The sequence below is a fragment of the Lethenteron reissneri genome, chromosome 8, assembly GCF_015708825.2.
Source record: "Lethenteron reissneri isolate LAM-NWPU_2019-01 chromosome 8, ASM1570882v1, whole genome shotgun sequence".
In the NCBI taxonomy this organism is placed as follows: Eukaryota; Metazoa; Chordata; class Hyperoartia; order Petromyzontiformes; family Petromyzontidae; genus Lethenteron; species Lethenteron reissneri.
In genome coordinates this window covers 4,218,234-4,233,150 of record NC_083786.1, presented here as the reverse complement: position 1 = coordinate 4,233,150, position 14,917 = coordinate 4,218,234, and the positions used below count along the sequence as shown (strand labels likewise).

Sequence of the window (14,917 nt, the reverse complement as noted above, 5' to 3'; positions counted from 1 at the left end):
AAGTGTAGGGTAGCAGTGGAGAAGTTTATGGTAGCAGCGGAGAAGTGTAGGGTAGCAGCGGAGAAGTGTAGGGTAGCAGTGGAGAAGTGTAGGGTAGCAGTGGAGAAGTGTAGGGTAGCAGTGGAGAAGTGTAGGGTAGCAGTGGAGAAGTGTAGGGTAGCAGTGGAGAAGTGTAAGGTAGCAGTGGAGAAGTGTAGGGTAGCAGTGGAGGAGTGTAGGGTAGCAGTGGAGAAGTGTAGGGTAGCAGTGGAGGAGTGTAGGGTAGCAGTGGAGAAGTGTAGGGTAGCAGTGGAGAAGTGTAGGGTCGCAGTGGAGAAGTGTAGGGTAGCAGTGGAGAAGCGTAAGGTAGCAGTGGAGAAGCGTAAGGTAGCAGTGGAGAAGTGTAGGGTAGCAGTGGAGAAGTGTAGGGTAGCAGTGGAGAAGTGTAGGGTAGCAGTGGAGAAGTGTAGGGTAGCAGTGGAGAAGCGTAAGGTAGCAGTGGAGAAGTGTAGGGTAGCAGTGGAGAAGTGTAGGGTAGCAGTGGAGAAGCGTAAGGTAGCAGTGGAGAAGCGTAAGGTAGCAGTGGAGAAGCGTAGGGTAGCAGTGGAGAAGTGTAGGGTAGCAGTGGAGAAGTGTAGGGTAGCAGTGGAGAAGTGTAGGGTAGCAGTGGAGAAGCGTAGGGTAGCAGTGGAGAAGCGTAGGGTAGCAGTGGAGAAGCGTAGGGTAGCAGTGGAGAAGCGTAGGGTAGCAGTGGAGAAGTGTAGGGTAGCAGTGGAGAAGTGTAGGGTAGCAGTGGAGAAGTGTAGGGTAGCAATGGAAAAGTGTAGGGTAGCAGTGGAGAGTGTAGGGTCGCAGTGGAGAAGTGTAGGGTCGCAGTGGAGAAGTGTAGGGTAGCAGTGGAGAAGTGTAGGGTAGCAGTGGAGAAGTGTAGGGTAGCAGTGGAGAGTGTAGGGTCGCAGTGGAGAAGTGTAGGGTAGCAGTGGAGAAGTGTAGGGTAGCAGTGGAGAGTGTAGGGTCGCAGTGGAGAAGCGTAGGGTAGCAGTGGAGAAGCGTAGGGTAGCAGTGGAGAAGCGTAGGGTAGCAGTGGAGAAGTGTAGGGTAGCAGTGGAGAAGTGTAGGGTAGCAATGGAAAAGTGTAGGGTAGCAGTGGAGAGTGTAGGGTCGCAGTGGAGAAGTGTAGGGTCGCAGTGGAGAAGTGTAGGGTAGCAGTGGAGAAGTGTAGGGTAGCAGTGGAGAAGTGTAGGGTAGCAGTGGAGAGTGTAGGGTCGCAGTGGAGAAGTGTAGGGTAGCAATGGAAAAGTGTAGGGTAGCAGTGGAGAGTGTAGGGTCGCAGTGGAGAAGTGTAGGGTCGCAGTGGAGAAGTGTAGGGTAGCAGTGGAGAAGTGTAGGGTAGCAGTGGAGAAGTGTAGGGTAGCAGTGGAGAGTGTAGGGTCGCAGTGGAGAAGTGTAGGGTAGCAGTGGAGAAGTGTAGGGTAGCAGTGGAGAGTGTAGGGTCGCAGTGGAGAAGCGTAGGGTAGCAGTGGAGAAGTGTAGGGTAGCAATGGAAAAGTGTAGGGTAGCAGTGGAGAGTGTAGGGTCGCAGTGGAGAAGTGTAGGGTCGCAGTGGAGAAGTGTAGGGTAGCAGTGGAGAAGTGTAGGGTAGCAGTGGAGAAGTGTAGGGTAGCAGTGGAGAGTGTAGGGTCGCAGTGGAGAAGTGTAGGGTAGCAGTGGAGAAGTGTAGGGTAGCAATGGAAAAGTGTAGGGTAGCAGTGGAGAGTGTAGGGTCGCAGTGGAGAAGTGTAGGGTAGCAGTGGAGAAGTGTAGGGTAGCAGTGGAGAAGTGTAGGGTCGCAGTGGAGAAGTGTAGGGTAGCAGTGGAGAGTGTAGGGTCGCAGTGGAGAAGTGTAGGGTAGCAGTGGAGAAGTGTAGGGTAGCAGTGGAGAAGTGTAGGGTCGCAGTGGAGAAGTGTAGGGTAGCAGTGGAGAGTGTAGGGTCGCAGTGGAGAAGTGTAGGGTCGCAGTGGAGAAGTGTAGGGTAGCAGTGGAGAAGTGTAGGGTAGCAGTGGAGAAGTGTAGGGTAGCAGTGGAGAGTGTAGGGTCGCAGTGGAGAAGTGTAGGGTAGCAGTGGAGAAGCGTAAGGTAGCAGTGGAGAAGCGTAAGGTAGCAGTGGAGAAGTGTAGGGTAGCAGTGGAGAAGTGTAGGGTAGCAGTGGAGAAGTGTAGGGTAGCAGTGGAGAAGTGTAGGGTAGCAGTGGAGAAGTGTAAGGTAGCAGTGGAGAAGTGTAGGGTAGCAGTGGAGAAGTGTAGGGTAGCAATGGAAAAGTGTAGGGTAGCAGTGGAGAAGCGTAAGGTAGCAGTGGAGAAGCGTAAGGTAGCAGTGGAGAAGTGTAGGGTAGCAGTGGAGAAGTGTAGGGTAGCAGTGGAGAAGTGTAGGGTAGCAGTGGAGAAGCGTAAGGTAGCAGTGGAGAAGTGTAGGGTAGCAGTGGAGAAGTGTAGGGTCGCAGTGGAGAAGTGTAGGGTAGCAGTGGAGAAGTGTAGGGTAGCAGTGGAGAAGTGTAGGGTAGCAGTGGAGAAGTGTAGGGTAGCAGTGGAGAAGTGTAGGGTAGCAGTGAGACGACGAAGCCAGTAGAAAGCGGCTGGAGTGTGGGAAGAGAAGCTGATGTAGTTACGACAGAGTGTGACGGTGGAGCCGATAAAGAGCGACTGAACTGCGGCGGAGAGAGCGGAGAGGAGAGTCGACGGAGGAGTGATGGGGAGCGAGTGAGGCCGGCGGAACGCGGCGAGCGAGCGGAGAGCGCGGAGGAGAAATGTTAATGGGTGTTAGCTGAAGGAGTGTTGATCGGTATGCGCGAAATAAAGTGAAAGAGGAAAGACAAGAAGCTGTCGTGTCAAGTCGAGCACTACACATACATCACCATCATGAAGCTCGCAAACTAGACGAAGGGCACTGTGGCAGATCAATTGTACTCTCTGTGTTGTATTACATAACATTTAGATATTTTGCGAGGTTATTTAATTTAGTGTGTTCTTTCTCCCTCTTTCCTAATGTTCAAGCTTGCGTAATTGACCACGCGTCGCCGCACTCATTGACATGTAAATTGTTTTTCTCTAACCCCTCCCTCTCTCCGCCCCCGCCCCCCCCCCTCTGTCTATTTAAGGCTTCGCCACAGAGACGATCTCCCTCTCTGTGTCTGTGTTACTCTCTCTCTATGTATCTTGGTGATATGTCTGCTTATATGTCTGTCTATAGTTTTCTGGTTAGATTTTTGTTGCTATTTCATTTATACCTGATGATGATTGCTTGTTTTGCAATCGAAACGTCATATGCTATTATTTAATCTATTATTTTATCTTTATACGTGACTTTACCGAAATAACCAAAGAGTAGGATCAATTGTAATTGCGTGAAAACATTGAAAAAATATTGTACTCATAATGTGAGCCCCCCTCTTTGATCATAAGAGTTTAGAATGTTGGGGGGGTGGGGGGGGGGGGTCTCAGCTCCCGCCAGACCCCCACAACGCTACAGAGCGGCGTTGATGCGTGCGTACAACCAAGTAACTAAAAGCAATTGTTGATGACAAAGAGATGGCACCGTCAATCACCCACTTTGTTCTTTTTTTACTTGCAATCGAAGAGATTGCAGATGTACGTTGCGAATCTCTTTGTCCGCTATAAAAGCTCTCATATGTGTGGGATTTCTCCAGGCCCCGTCGTGCGTCGAGCGCTTCGGAGGCGACGGTTCGCGGATCAGACACATTTGTGGAGCTCCCAAACCCGCCGGGCTGACGTGCCTTGGGAAAATGGCAGTTGAGCAAGTAGTATCGATCTACCTGTGTGGAGCTTTGCGTGATTATATCCTGATATCCAAAACTCGAAATGGAATTGTTTCATCTCCAAAATCCCAGCGCAACATCCTCCTTAAAATGAGTCTTCACGGTTAACTGAGGCTTTCATAGATCAACGAAGTGTATTCATATGTATTGTAAATACTGGCAAAACATTCTAATAGAGGACCCTCTTGAAACATTCTAGAACTTCTCATGGGTTAACAATAAAATAAAAACATTCTCATAGCTCCGGTGCATTGCGTGCGTTGTTTGCCACGATGCCCGGAAGACAGTTCCAGCATGTGGAGTGAAACGTCCGACATCGTACAACTCGCAGGCAGCACGTCGGAGAGCTCCACCAGCAGCACAACCGCGAAAATAAATCCACGCAGAGAAACATTTATACACATCTAGAAAGTTACAAAAAATATATAACGGCAAAAAAATCCACGCAGAGAAACATTTATACACATCTTGAAAGTTACAAAAAATATATAACGGCAAAAAAATCCAGCGACATTATTTTTATTTTATTTTCTACCTCCGTGACTTTACCCAAAGAAGCAACGAGTATGGATTTCTGCAGTCACGAAAGCTTCAAATGAAGATTGATTTAATACGTCAATTTAGGAACCTAATTACTGCACGTTGAATGCTTCACTGTCGCCACGCTTGTAAACGCGGTGCAATGAGGATGGCATAGAATGCCAATGCATGGGTTTGGCAGGCTACGAGAAGCAAGGAATGCAGAGAAACAGCAGGAGAGGGATCGGGGTTTGGGAAAACAAACGTCCCACAGCACGCCTTGCCTACCAGCACGAGTAATTACAAGCCGCGAGCCAATTGAGGTGTGAATGCATAGGTGTGTGCGGTGAACTCTTCAGTACCGCGTGCTCTGTGTGAAGCTGCCCGTCGATATGGTGGACTGAAATGTGTAGTCCTGTGTGGAATAATAATTACGGTTGCTGCACGAGCATTCAAAGTGTGCGTAATGTCACTTTATCTTCTGCTAAATGGTTCTTTGCAGCTTTTCGATCTGGTATATACATGAAAAAGAAGTCGGAGATAGATTTAGGATACGAATTTTGTATGAATGTTGAACTTCTTTCGCACCGTACTTTGTCAACCGCGCTAATCGGAGGAGCCGACATAGCACTGGAAATAAATTCCAGCCATTCCCAATCCACCGATAGAAATGTCCTCCTCATGCTGGGCCATCCACGCGAATGTCTTTGACCATACTTCACCACACTGGTGAGTACAGGTTCGTGAGGACGATGGCAGGGAACGACCAATTCTGATCTCACTCACCACCGATGCTAGCCATAGCTGGAAATAGAACTCAGGTGGCTGGATTCATAGCTCAGCACACACCCCTGATTTACCATTATATTTCATTATTTCAAGAGACTTCTCGAATAAGATCCCGCATATGGAAGTTAATGGAGCAGAAGTAGTAGTTTGTGACAAATAATACAAATATGATATACATATTATCAGTAGATGGGTTACACATATTGAAGGTAAATGTGTTAGTAATAATGATAAACTCGGTTAATCTGTAGCTGATAAACTTTGTTCCGATGCGGCTTTGCGTAATTCAATTGTAGGCCCCCATCTGCTGCCATGCTGCTGTGGTTGTGCACACGACTGACATGTCGGAGGTCGCCAAATTGATCTCCTGATACTAAACTAAAACGAAACGATGTTTTTATTTTACCAGGTAAGGCCCACTGAGCTATACAGCTCTTTTCCAAAAGCGACCTGCACACGAATGATAGCTCAACGAAGTGGCTTATGACGCGGATATTTAGAGCAACCAACTAGTCTAAACGCGTGACGTTGAGGGGCCGTCCATAAATGACGTCACGCGATTTGGGATTTTTGACCTCCCCCCCCCCCTCGTCACACGACGTCACAAAAAGTCAGACCTCCCCTTAAATATGACGTCACAAAGCTCTGCCCCCCCCTAAAACATATTTCCATTTTGAAAATAAAACATGCTTCAAATCGCTTTAAACTATTGTATTTAATGTGGCGCTGCACTCTGATGTTGTAGGAGTGTTGTTATAACAAATCTATATTTATTTAAAGTTGCCCATTTTGATGTGACGTCACCTTTCTCAAACCCCCCCCCCCCTTCCCCTCGTCACACATCGTCACAAATGTCCACCGTTATTGAGCAATTGCAGGGTTGCATGTTTATCTATACGAATCAGGTGGAATGGCCATCCCAAATCAGTTTCAAGGAATCAAATTTAGTTCAGAATTGAATTACGCTCACAAACTGAACTATGCAATTGCGTCCAAATAAAACCCAAACTCTGCACTTTTAAACTGTATTAAGAGAGTGTTAACAATACTTAGAAATCAAATATTTATTTGGATGACAGAATTATATATTTATGAAATAGATGAAGGTATATCATGATCGTAGACAATTTTTATTTATTACAAATCCATTTCTACATTGCTAATTAAACAGCATGTTATTTTGTTTTAAAAAGTATTTTAGTAGCTTTTAAAGCCAGTTATTCTGAGTATTTAATCTTAAGAATTTGCTAGTGTTAATAATATATATTTAACCTCTCCCATACAAACCTTTTCAATGTCATCCTTAAGTTTTCGAATTTCACATTCCTGTTCTGTCACGTAGTTGAAGAGAGCGAAGTTGGCATTCTCTCCTGAAAGAAAAAAAACATTTTGATGAACGCGGCACTAAACAGAACGGGCATCCAGGGAATAATGGCTAAAGATACAGGATTGCAGTTTAACATTTGCAGACGAAGGATTTCTAATTAAAACTTTATTGATTCAGCATTGAGTCTTTAACACTTGTGAAACCAGACAATGCAATCGCAGTGTTTGTGTCGTGGAACGCGGTAGCGACTCATAACCCATGACTACAATCCCAACGCCCGTTGTGGAATTCGACTACTCCAAAAGAGTTGCAAATTACCCCGTGTCTCACTTCCGTTCCCACAAACTCACCACGAGCCTGGCGACTCCTGAACCACACCAGGCTGGCTCTGAACGGCCCCAGCACGGCTCGGTTGTACCAGTGGAAAAAAAAAACACAAACGCATAACAACCAGCACTGCAAGCGGGCCTCTTACTGTCCACGTAGGTGTCGTGGATGAAGTCCGCGTTCAGGCGGAGATCGTTGCTCCAGGAGGCCCTGCCATTGCGGTGGTGCCTGGCACGCGCCGGGGGCCCTCTTGCTTCCTCGCCCAGGCTGAGCGGGGTCGAGCCCTGGGCCGGCTCCGTCAGCATGACGCTGGCGCGGCGGCGAACCGGCGTGGGGCCACCGTGGACCGGCGCCACGCTGCCGCGACGACGGACGGCGACGCCGCCTGGGACCGACGGTCGCAAGCAGACCGACCGTGACGCAACGCAACAACGCTCCGCGTGAAGGCATCCTCCCCGTCTGCGAGGGCCCAGCGTGGGTTTCCCAGCCCCAGGCCACGAGTCGAGCACAAGCGCGATCGCCTTTCCATCTTCGCGAGCTGTCGTTGCCTTGCGCGGAATGGCTGCGATGTGTACGCGCAGCAGCGATGTGTTGCGGCGCCGCGGTGGCGAGATGTTAACCATCTCGCCTGGTGTACAGGAGGGTCATGGGTTCGATCCCGACCCTGATGCCTGCTGTTCATTTGGAGTTTGCCTTTCTCTCTACCGTGGTTACATGGATTTTTCTCCGGGTCCTCCGGTTTTCCCCTCCACATTTAGAAACGTGCGTTTAAAGTACATGGCTGCTATACATTTCCACACGATAAGCCATTTCATTGAGCTATTATTCATGGCCAGGTCGCTTCTGAATAAGAGCTGGATAGCTCAGTGGCAATTATCCGACACATGCGCGCCATAAAACACTTGCGACTCCCTAGCGGTCGGCTTCGACGTGCGCGTACCTGGAAACGGGCCGTCCCTCGGCTTGTCCACGGACACACCGGCCAGTTTCACGTTGGCCTCACCACCTGTTTTTGCGACGTCCTCGTGGGCCTCTCTCTCCGCGATGATTTTGCCGACTTGTGCCACCGCCGCCTCGTACTCGCACAGCGTCTCGAAGCCCTCGGCCCTTTGCCTTTGCAGCGAGCTCTCTGCGAGCGAAGGAAATGAACAACCCCAGGCAGTTATCGGAACGCGTTCGTGCTCGGGGTCGTGATCACGTGTCCTTTCGGTACAGACAACCCGACGTTTCGCTCCCCCAGGACCGAATGATTCGGTTCCTGAAGGAGGCTCCTGGTACACGGCGGCGAAACGTCGGACGGCGTCCTGAACAACACGCGCTGCGGAGAGATTCGCAGCATGACGAGGAACATCTTACGGAGCAGTAGAAGTAAAACAAAGTGATCGGAGAAAGTGGGTGGCATCTCGTGATGTTACATGATCAGTTCTGCTTTGTTCCTATTCACAGAATCGTCATTCGAAAACTAATTTCTTGAGAACTGATTTTGTGTCAAGTTTGCTCCCCTTCCTCAGCACCTCCGATGAGCACGGTTGGATACGTACGGTGCGAAAGAAGTTCAACACACAAACATACACACTTGCATTCATTGGCCGGATGATGCCCTTCATTGATACACGTCGCTTTTTGCGAGCTAGACTTGCGACGTGTTTTCGTTACGAGTACGATTGTTCAACTGCCGACGTTGACCCCAGGCTGGGCTGCAAACAGGAATCAGCGGCCCACTCCAATCCACGCACGCTGCTGCCCCCTTGGCGTGTTATTTGTACAGGAGAGGCGCGTATTCGCAAGCCTCATTCATTACCCACGGGGTTATTCCATCGTATCTGACGGAGAGAGCCAGAGAGAAGCAACAAAAAATTAACCCGTAAAAACAAAGTTTTTCGCTATAAATCCTTTATATGCGTGGCATCGGTTTTCGGGCGGCTATAGTCCTCTCGTCCTCTGGCTTGAGATGGCTGCCACCTATGGGTCAGATGATTGCCTGCCACCATTAAGCAATTGGTAATTAAATATTATTTTTTTTCCCTAAAATGTTGAACATTTTGGAAAATACATTGTCACGCACAACGAGTATGTGTGCAAAATGTCAGCTCGATTGAATCACGGGAAGTGGGTTAAAAACGACCGAAAGATTTGCACGGTCGTAAGCGCGCAAGCAAGCAAGCAAGTGAACTTAATATAAAGGATTTAAAAATAAACCCGTGGATAATCGTGGGCTAATTGTGAGAACAGGGACGTGGACGATAGAAATCGTCGCGGCTTCTATGGCTCCCGCGTGTCGAGGTAGGGTCGCGGTGGAGAGAAGCTTCTCCTGTCACAAGTGTAATAAAAGGACTTAGACACTTCTTACTGACTCCGTGTCCTTTATTTGGGGTTCGCGTTCTCCTTCCCACACGGCACTCCTCCTGAGACTCTCTCCCTGGCAGCCCCACATCTGCCTTCGCTCCCGTAGCCTTCCACGCTCCTGCAGCTCCGCTGCAGGCTCTTGGTACAGCCCTCTGGCTGCTCCCCCAGCAGCTCCATCTCTGCTCCCTGTTCCTCCGTGCGTGGCGATCTCGCCACCTCCCAATGTCAGCCCTTCGTGGCCTCTATGGCTATCTCGCCATTTCCTACCTCAATCCTCCACTCTCTCTTCCACCCCGCTGGCTGGCGCCGTCATGAGCCCCTCAGCCACCAGGCTGAGGCACGGCGACCACCCAACGTGTTCACCACCCTTCACTCCCCCGACTGACCCAGATAGCTTCCTGTCTCCCCGCTATAACTTCTCCCCCACGTCACCCTGACTCCTCCCTCTCGGATCGTCATATCCGCCCCGCCCATTTACGCCCGCATTACACAAGTAACGTGAGTGTTTTCTATTAAAGTGCATTTTTTTCTATTTTACCAGGTAAGGCCCAGAAGCGACCTGGACCACAGATTATAGGCCAACGAAGTGGCTTTATCGTGTCGACATTTATAGCAACCATATACTCTAAACGCACGTGGAGGGAAAAAAAAATGGAGGACCCGGAGAAAAAATCCACTCGACCATGGAAAGAGAGAGAGAGGCAGAGATGCAAACTCCAAATATACAACAGGTGTTAGGGGTCAGCATCGAACCCGCGACCTCCTGTATAACACGTAGGCTTTCGCGACCAATATTATTCATAATATAGGTTTTTGGGTCAGATCGCGTTATTTATAAATGTCATAACCCTCCACCACCCGATGAAGCTGATTGTAATTATCAGCGAAACGTCGTGCTCAAATTTAAAAATGCTGTTGATTCTCTCTTCAGCACACCGGTGGGCTAAAGATGTGAATTATTTTGTCCTTTGAAAAAGTAACACTTTTTTTTACTGTTTGGCCGTGTCGGGTGGTGGAGGGTTACGACACATTTATAAATAACGCGATCTGACCCAAAAACCTATATTATGGACCTCCTGTATACCCGACAAGGTAGTTAACATCTCGCTACTTAGGCGCCCCGTGATCGGGACGTTGGAGGCACCTCGCTTGCTGCGCGCGCGCAGCCACAGCTCGTCCGCCTGCCGCCTCTTGTTCTTGTCCAGGAGGAAGGCGTCGAGACGGCTCGCGGCGTCGGCTCCCCGGCTCTGCTCGCGCTGCTGCCCCTCCCGGCGCTCCCTCTCGACGGCGGCGCTCCGACGGCGCCGATCCAGCTCCTCCGTCGCCTCCCGCCTGCACAAGGCGACAGCGCCCTGCGTCACCACTGGCTGTTGCTACTGCTGCTGCTGCTACCGGGACGTGCGAAGTGGGCGCCCGCTAGGTTTTGGCGGAACGGTCCGATTGTTTCGGCCACACTGCTTTTGCAGTCGCCATCCCTATCACTCGTCTATCGCTGCTAGCTATTAAAAAAACATTCAACTTTTACTTTAATTTTACCAGGTACAGCCCCGACTGAGAGCTGTGTATTTCTTTTACAGAAGCGACCTGGGTCGCCCCAAATCGCAGCTCAACAAAGCGGTTAATCAAGTGGAAATATATAGCGGCCACATACTCTAAACGTATGTTGATTCTAAAATGTGGAGGGAAAAACTGGAGGACTCGGAGAAAAAACATCCACGCGACCACAGGGAGAACGTAGAAACTCCAAATATACAGGCGTCAGGATCGGGATCGAAGCCATCATGACCTGGCGCGTACCCAGGCGAGCGAGTTAACATCTCGCCACCGTGGCGCCCTATTACCCTCGCTCCTCCTCCCGCTATCGTGGTTACCATTCCCGTGAACTTCACCTCGTCGAATCCTCCACACATGTTGAGGACGTGGTCTCCACCAGACTCACTGTGTCATCCCATCCGCACCGCGGTTTAACCACCACGCCGTATCTGCGCTCTCTGTTTACATACGCTTCCTTATCGCTCGTTTATCACTGCCCATGTTGTTGCTGCTCCCATGAACTTCACCTCGTTGATTTCCCTACCAAATGGTGAGGAATCATTCATCCAGACTGACTGTTTTGTTTCATCCACACTGTTTCAACCACCGATCTGCAAGTCACGACAACACACCTCACCCACCCACCCATCTACTCACTCACTTACTCAATCATTCAAAGACAAAGATCTTCCCATCGCCTTAACAGAGTTTTGGGGCAAGTGCTGTTAGCGAGCACCTATGGAGGCTGGCACGGCACACGAGGGGGTGATTGGCCAGCAACAACGCTCGGCCGCCTTTGTCTCACCGGTGGTGATGTGAACACATCACCCCGGGTACTCATTGGAGGCTGAGTCGACCTAGGGAAGGCGCAGAACCGGTTCAGATAATCGTCACTGGCGTTGGCCGTGAGCGGGAATTGAACTCGGGTCGCCGGCCTTGTATCGCTGTGCGCTAACCGCTGCACTGCCGGTCCCCACCCTCTCACTCGCCCACTCGCCCACTCACCCTCTCACTCACTCATTCACTCACCTACTCGCTCACTCACTCACCAAACTGAATGTGCCAATAATTCTGCCTCTTCTTCTTCCCTCGCACGGCTCAACCTTGGGATTATCTCTCATAATCTCCTTGCTCGAGTACTAATAACCTCGCCCGATTCAAGAAACGTATTTACTCTTATCTGTTACACCTTAGAATAGTGCATATTGGTCCTTTGGGTCTGTGATAAAATAAAAAAAAGTTGCCAACTGTTCACCAATGCAATTCACGCCAGTGCTACATTGAAGGCACGGGGTAGGGCAACAAATTAAATATAAAATCTATTTTAAAGAAGTGAGTTTTTCAATCTAGATTTTTAAAGTGCAAAGCTTCAGTGGCTTCCTAATATCGGACGGAAGAGCGTTCCAGACGGCCGTAGGAGCGCATCTGAAAGCTCGCGATGCGGTGACCGCCTTTGTTTGCTGGCCAGCCAAAAGCTACTGCGAGGAAGACCAGAGTTCGCATGATGGTTTATCCTCCTTGACGAGATCAGCGAGGTATTGTGGTTCTTCAACGTGATGGGAGCTTCTTCAGGAACCACTCTGTTTAGGAACTTCTCAGTTCATGAAGCTGCCGAGTAAACACGTGACTTAAATTTGATCTCACAACCGAAAGATTGTGTGAGTCACACTATTTGGTCAAATAGTGCGTGGTGACTGGAGCACTTGACTCACACAATCTTTGGGTTGTGAGATCAAATCTAAGTCACGTGTTTACTTGGCAGCTTCATGAACTGAGAAGTTCATAAACAGAGTAGTTGGTCAAATAGTGCGATGTGCCGTTCTGAAGTACTGTACGTGGAAAAATAAACCGATTCATTCGACTGCCCTTGACTGTGTCACAGCACGCAATGTGTGTGTGTGTGGGTGCAATATTTATTGCGGCATTATTTCAGTGATCCAAGAAAATATTGAAATCAAACCATGATTGGAAAACTTCTTTGCCAGCATCCATCCTTGCTGATGTCTCTCTCTTCAACCCATCCAATTCCTGTGAAGCAACCGTAGCAGTAACAATCCTTTTGTAACATTAATTTTACACACTCTACAATATACAAGTATTATTTCCAAGGGAGGCATTTTCGCGAATTATATATATAAAAAAAAAATCAAGTACAGCAGTGTATGAATTTTATTTTGTGGGCTGATATAATACTCAGCATTACATTTTGCTATTACAATCTCCATATTATGTATTCGTTAAATAGCCCCTGGCGCTACGCATTAAATTTAGATAACAATAAATATTGAATAGCTTCTACCAATAGTCAGAAACCCGTTCATTTATTTTGCTTCACAGTGCAGAAAGATAAGTTGAAATAATTTCAGCTGAAAATGTAATTTACAGAAATGCAAACCCTGCCAAAATTTGTGTGGGCCACTGCTTCTTCCCTCTGAAGCAGAGGTGTAGGGAAACCACGTTAATTTGGGACATCGGCTGCCGACGCCAAGAAAAGTGGCGATTATTTATTGAGATATCTCGATGGTCAAAGAAGCAATGAGTGGAAAGAGGTGAGGTCTAGGGATGGGTTTCAAATTAATTTCTTGAGTCACATTAATTTTAAATTTTTATACCCAATTTCTCATTTTATTTTTCTCTTTTCAGATTTAAAAGTATTATATGTTGATACTTCTTCATTGTTTATACACTAATTTTTACCATTTCATTTGTTTTAAACCTAGTAATATAAACTTGTCGTCTCAAAAGCCTTCCTTATTTTAATGTTTTAAAATATTTAATACATTTTTTGCTGTATTTTTTTTTTCACTCCATGAATTAGCAAATTGCGAGCTCATCATATTTCTTCCACAAAACATTTATTTTCAGGTTGCACATTGAGATGTGTTGTGAATTGGCCATATATTGGATGATTATGATAATGGCGGCCATGTAAATGACAATTATGGCCATGATAATGATAAAGACAATAATGACGATGGTCATGATGATGATTATGGCCATGATGGAATAATATTATGCTGCATTTGTGTGGCGCACAAAACCTGCCTTCTGCAGCTTCTGGAGGACCTTGTGAAACCTGTCCCTCTCCCATCTCATCGTTTCGATCTCCTTGCGGCTCTCTGCGATGTGTGTCAGCAAGGAGCTGAACTTACCCTCCGCCTGCACAGGAGAAACAACCACCTGAGTCACAGAGGCATTGAAAATTCCACAGACGTGAATTGATACAAAAGACAAGAAGTGGTACTATTTTTGTTATTATCAACCCCAACAGATTGATAGGTTGAGTCAACCTTAACTCTGATTTGAATTGGAAGCATTTTCCATGTCAGTGTAAGTGTCCTTTTCAAAGTTCCGTGAAATATGCACTTACAGAATTGTGCAAGTGAATATATGTACGGTTGTGCTGCTGCAGAGCTCTCTGATGCGTTTACAGTTTATTAGGCATCATGTCCGATATTTTTCTTGTCTGTATGTTGAACTTCTTTCACAACCGCGCTAATTCTAGTTGTGGGGGAAATACAACAAATTAATAAAAAAAAGCAGTTCTATTAAAACTAGTTTTCAATTTATATTTAAAAGGGCATAGCTCCAATGGCTTCCTAATATTGGAAGGAAGAGCGTTCCAGACCACCGCAGAAGTGCATCTGAAGGCACGCAATGCAGTGACCGTCTTTGTATGTGTAGTGGGTTCCACGGAGGCACGCACTTGAATTCGGAGGCACCACGTTTATTTAACAACCTCAACAGGGTAACTCCCTAAACGTACAACGTTGCTAACTAGACCCCAATGGGGTCACTACATAACCGGGTCAGGTCAGCAACGTCTGCCTGACCCACGATGCCGAGCGCGACGACCGAAGACCGACGACGAAAATCGTAGCACGGCGAGTTGATTCCAGAAGACAGCAACGATTGCTCTCGGGCCATTCCCTCTTGTGCTGCCGAGCGTGGCCTTGATCCACCTCCTGCCACGCCCCCTTCTGGATCTCTCCAGAAGGATCTGGAGCCAGCATCACGTGTCCCTCAAGCCCCCTTTGGGCCCCCTCGCTACGCCGTGCCGGTCACGTGCCCTCTCTCAGCCCGTCAACGGGACCCTGCCATCTAGGGCCCGCTTCCCTGTCATACCCACGCTGGTGCCAGAGAGAGGCACAACACACACAGTTACAGGCTTGTGACCCTAGATGGTGCACACGCAATAGTGGCTCTATTAACATCTCTACATATGCACGAGTGTGCATCGTGCCTACATATTTAGTTGGAGGTTATGTGCCAATTGACTATTTTG

At 48.2% G+C, this 14,917-nt stretch overlaps 1 protein-coding gene across 3 annotated transcripts in view; it reads right to left on the bottom strand.

Moving 5' to 3' along the window:
- The window catches only part of LOC133360066 (kinesin heavy chain-like), a 46,039-nt gene that overhangs the window by 10,606 nt on the left and 20,516 nt on the right, over nucleotides 1-14,917 (bottom strand). For all 3 annotated transcript variants that reach the window (XM_061578657.1, XM_061578664.1, XM_061578668.1), the window contains exons 6-11: nucleotides 13,678-13,791; nucleotides 12,593-12,660; nucleotides 10,244-10,431; nucleotides 7,694-7,882; nucleotides 6,902-7,138; nucleotides 6,387-6,469 (exon numbers count right to left, since the gene is read on the bottom strand). In XM_061578657.1, the coding sequence (XP_061434641.1) occupies nucleotides 6,387-6,469; nucleotides 6,902-7,138; nucleotides 7,694-7,882; nucleotides 10,244-10,431; nucleotides 12,593-12,660; nucleotides 13,678-13,791 (879 nt within the window). The remainder of the gene's footprint in view (nucleotides 1-6,386; nucleotides 6,470-6,901; nucleotides 7,139-7,693; nucleotides 7,883-10,243; nucleotides 10,432-12,592; nucleotides 12,661-13,677; nucleotides 13,792-14,917) is intronic.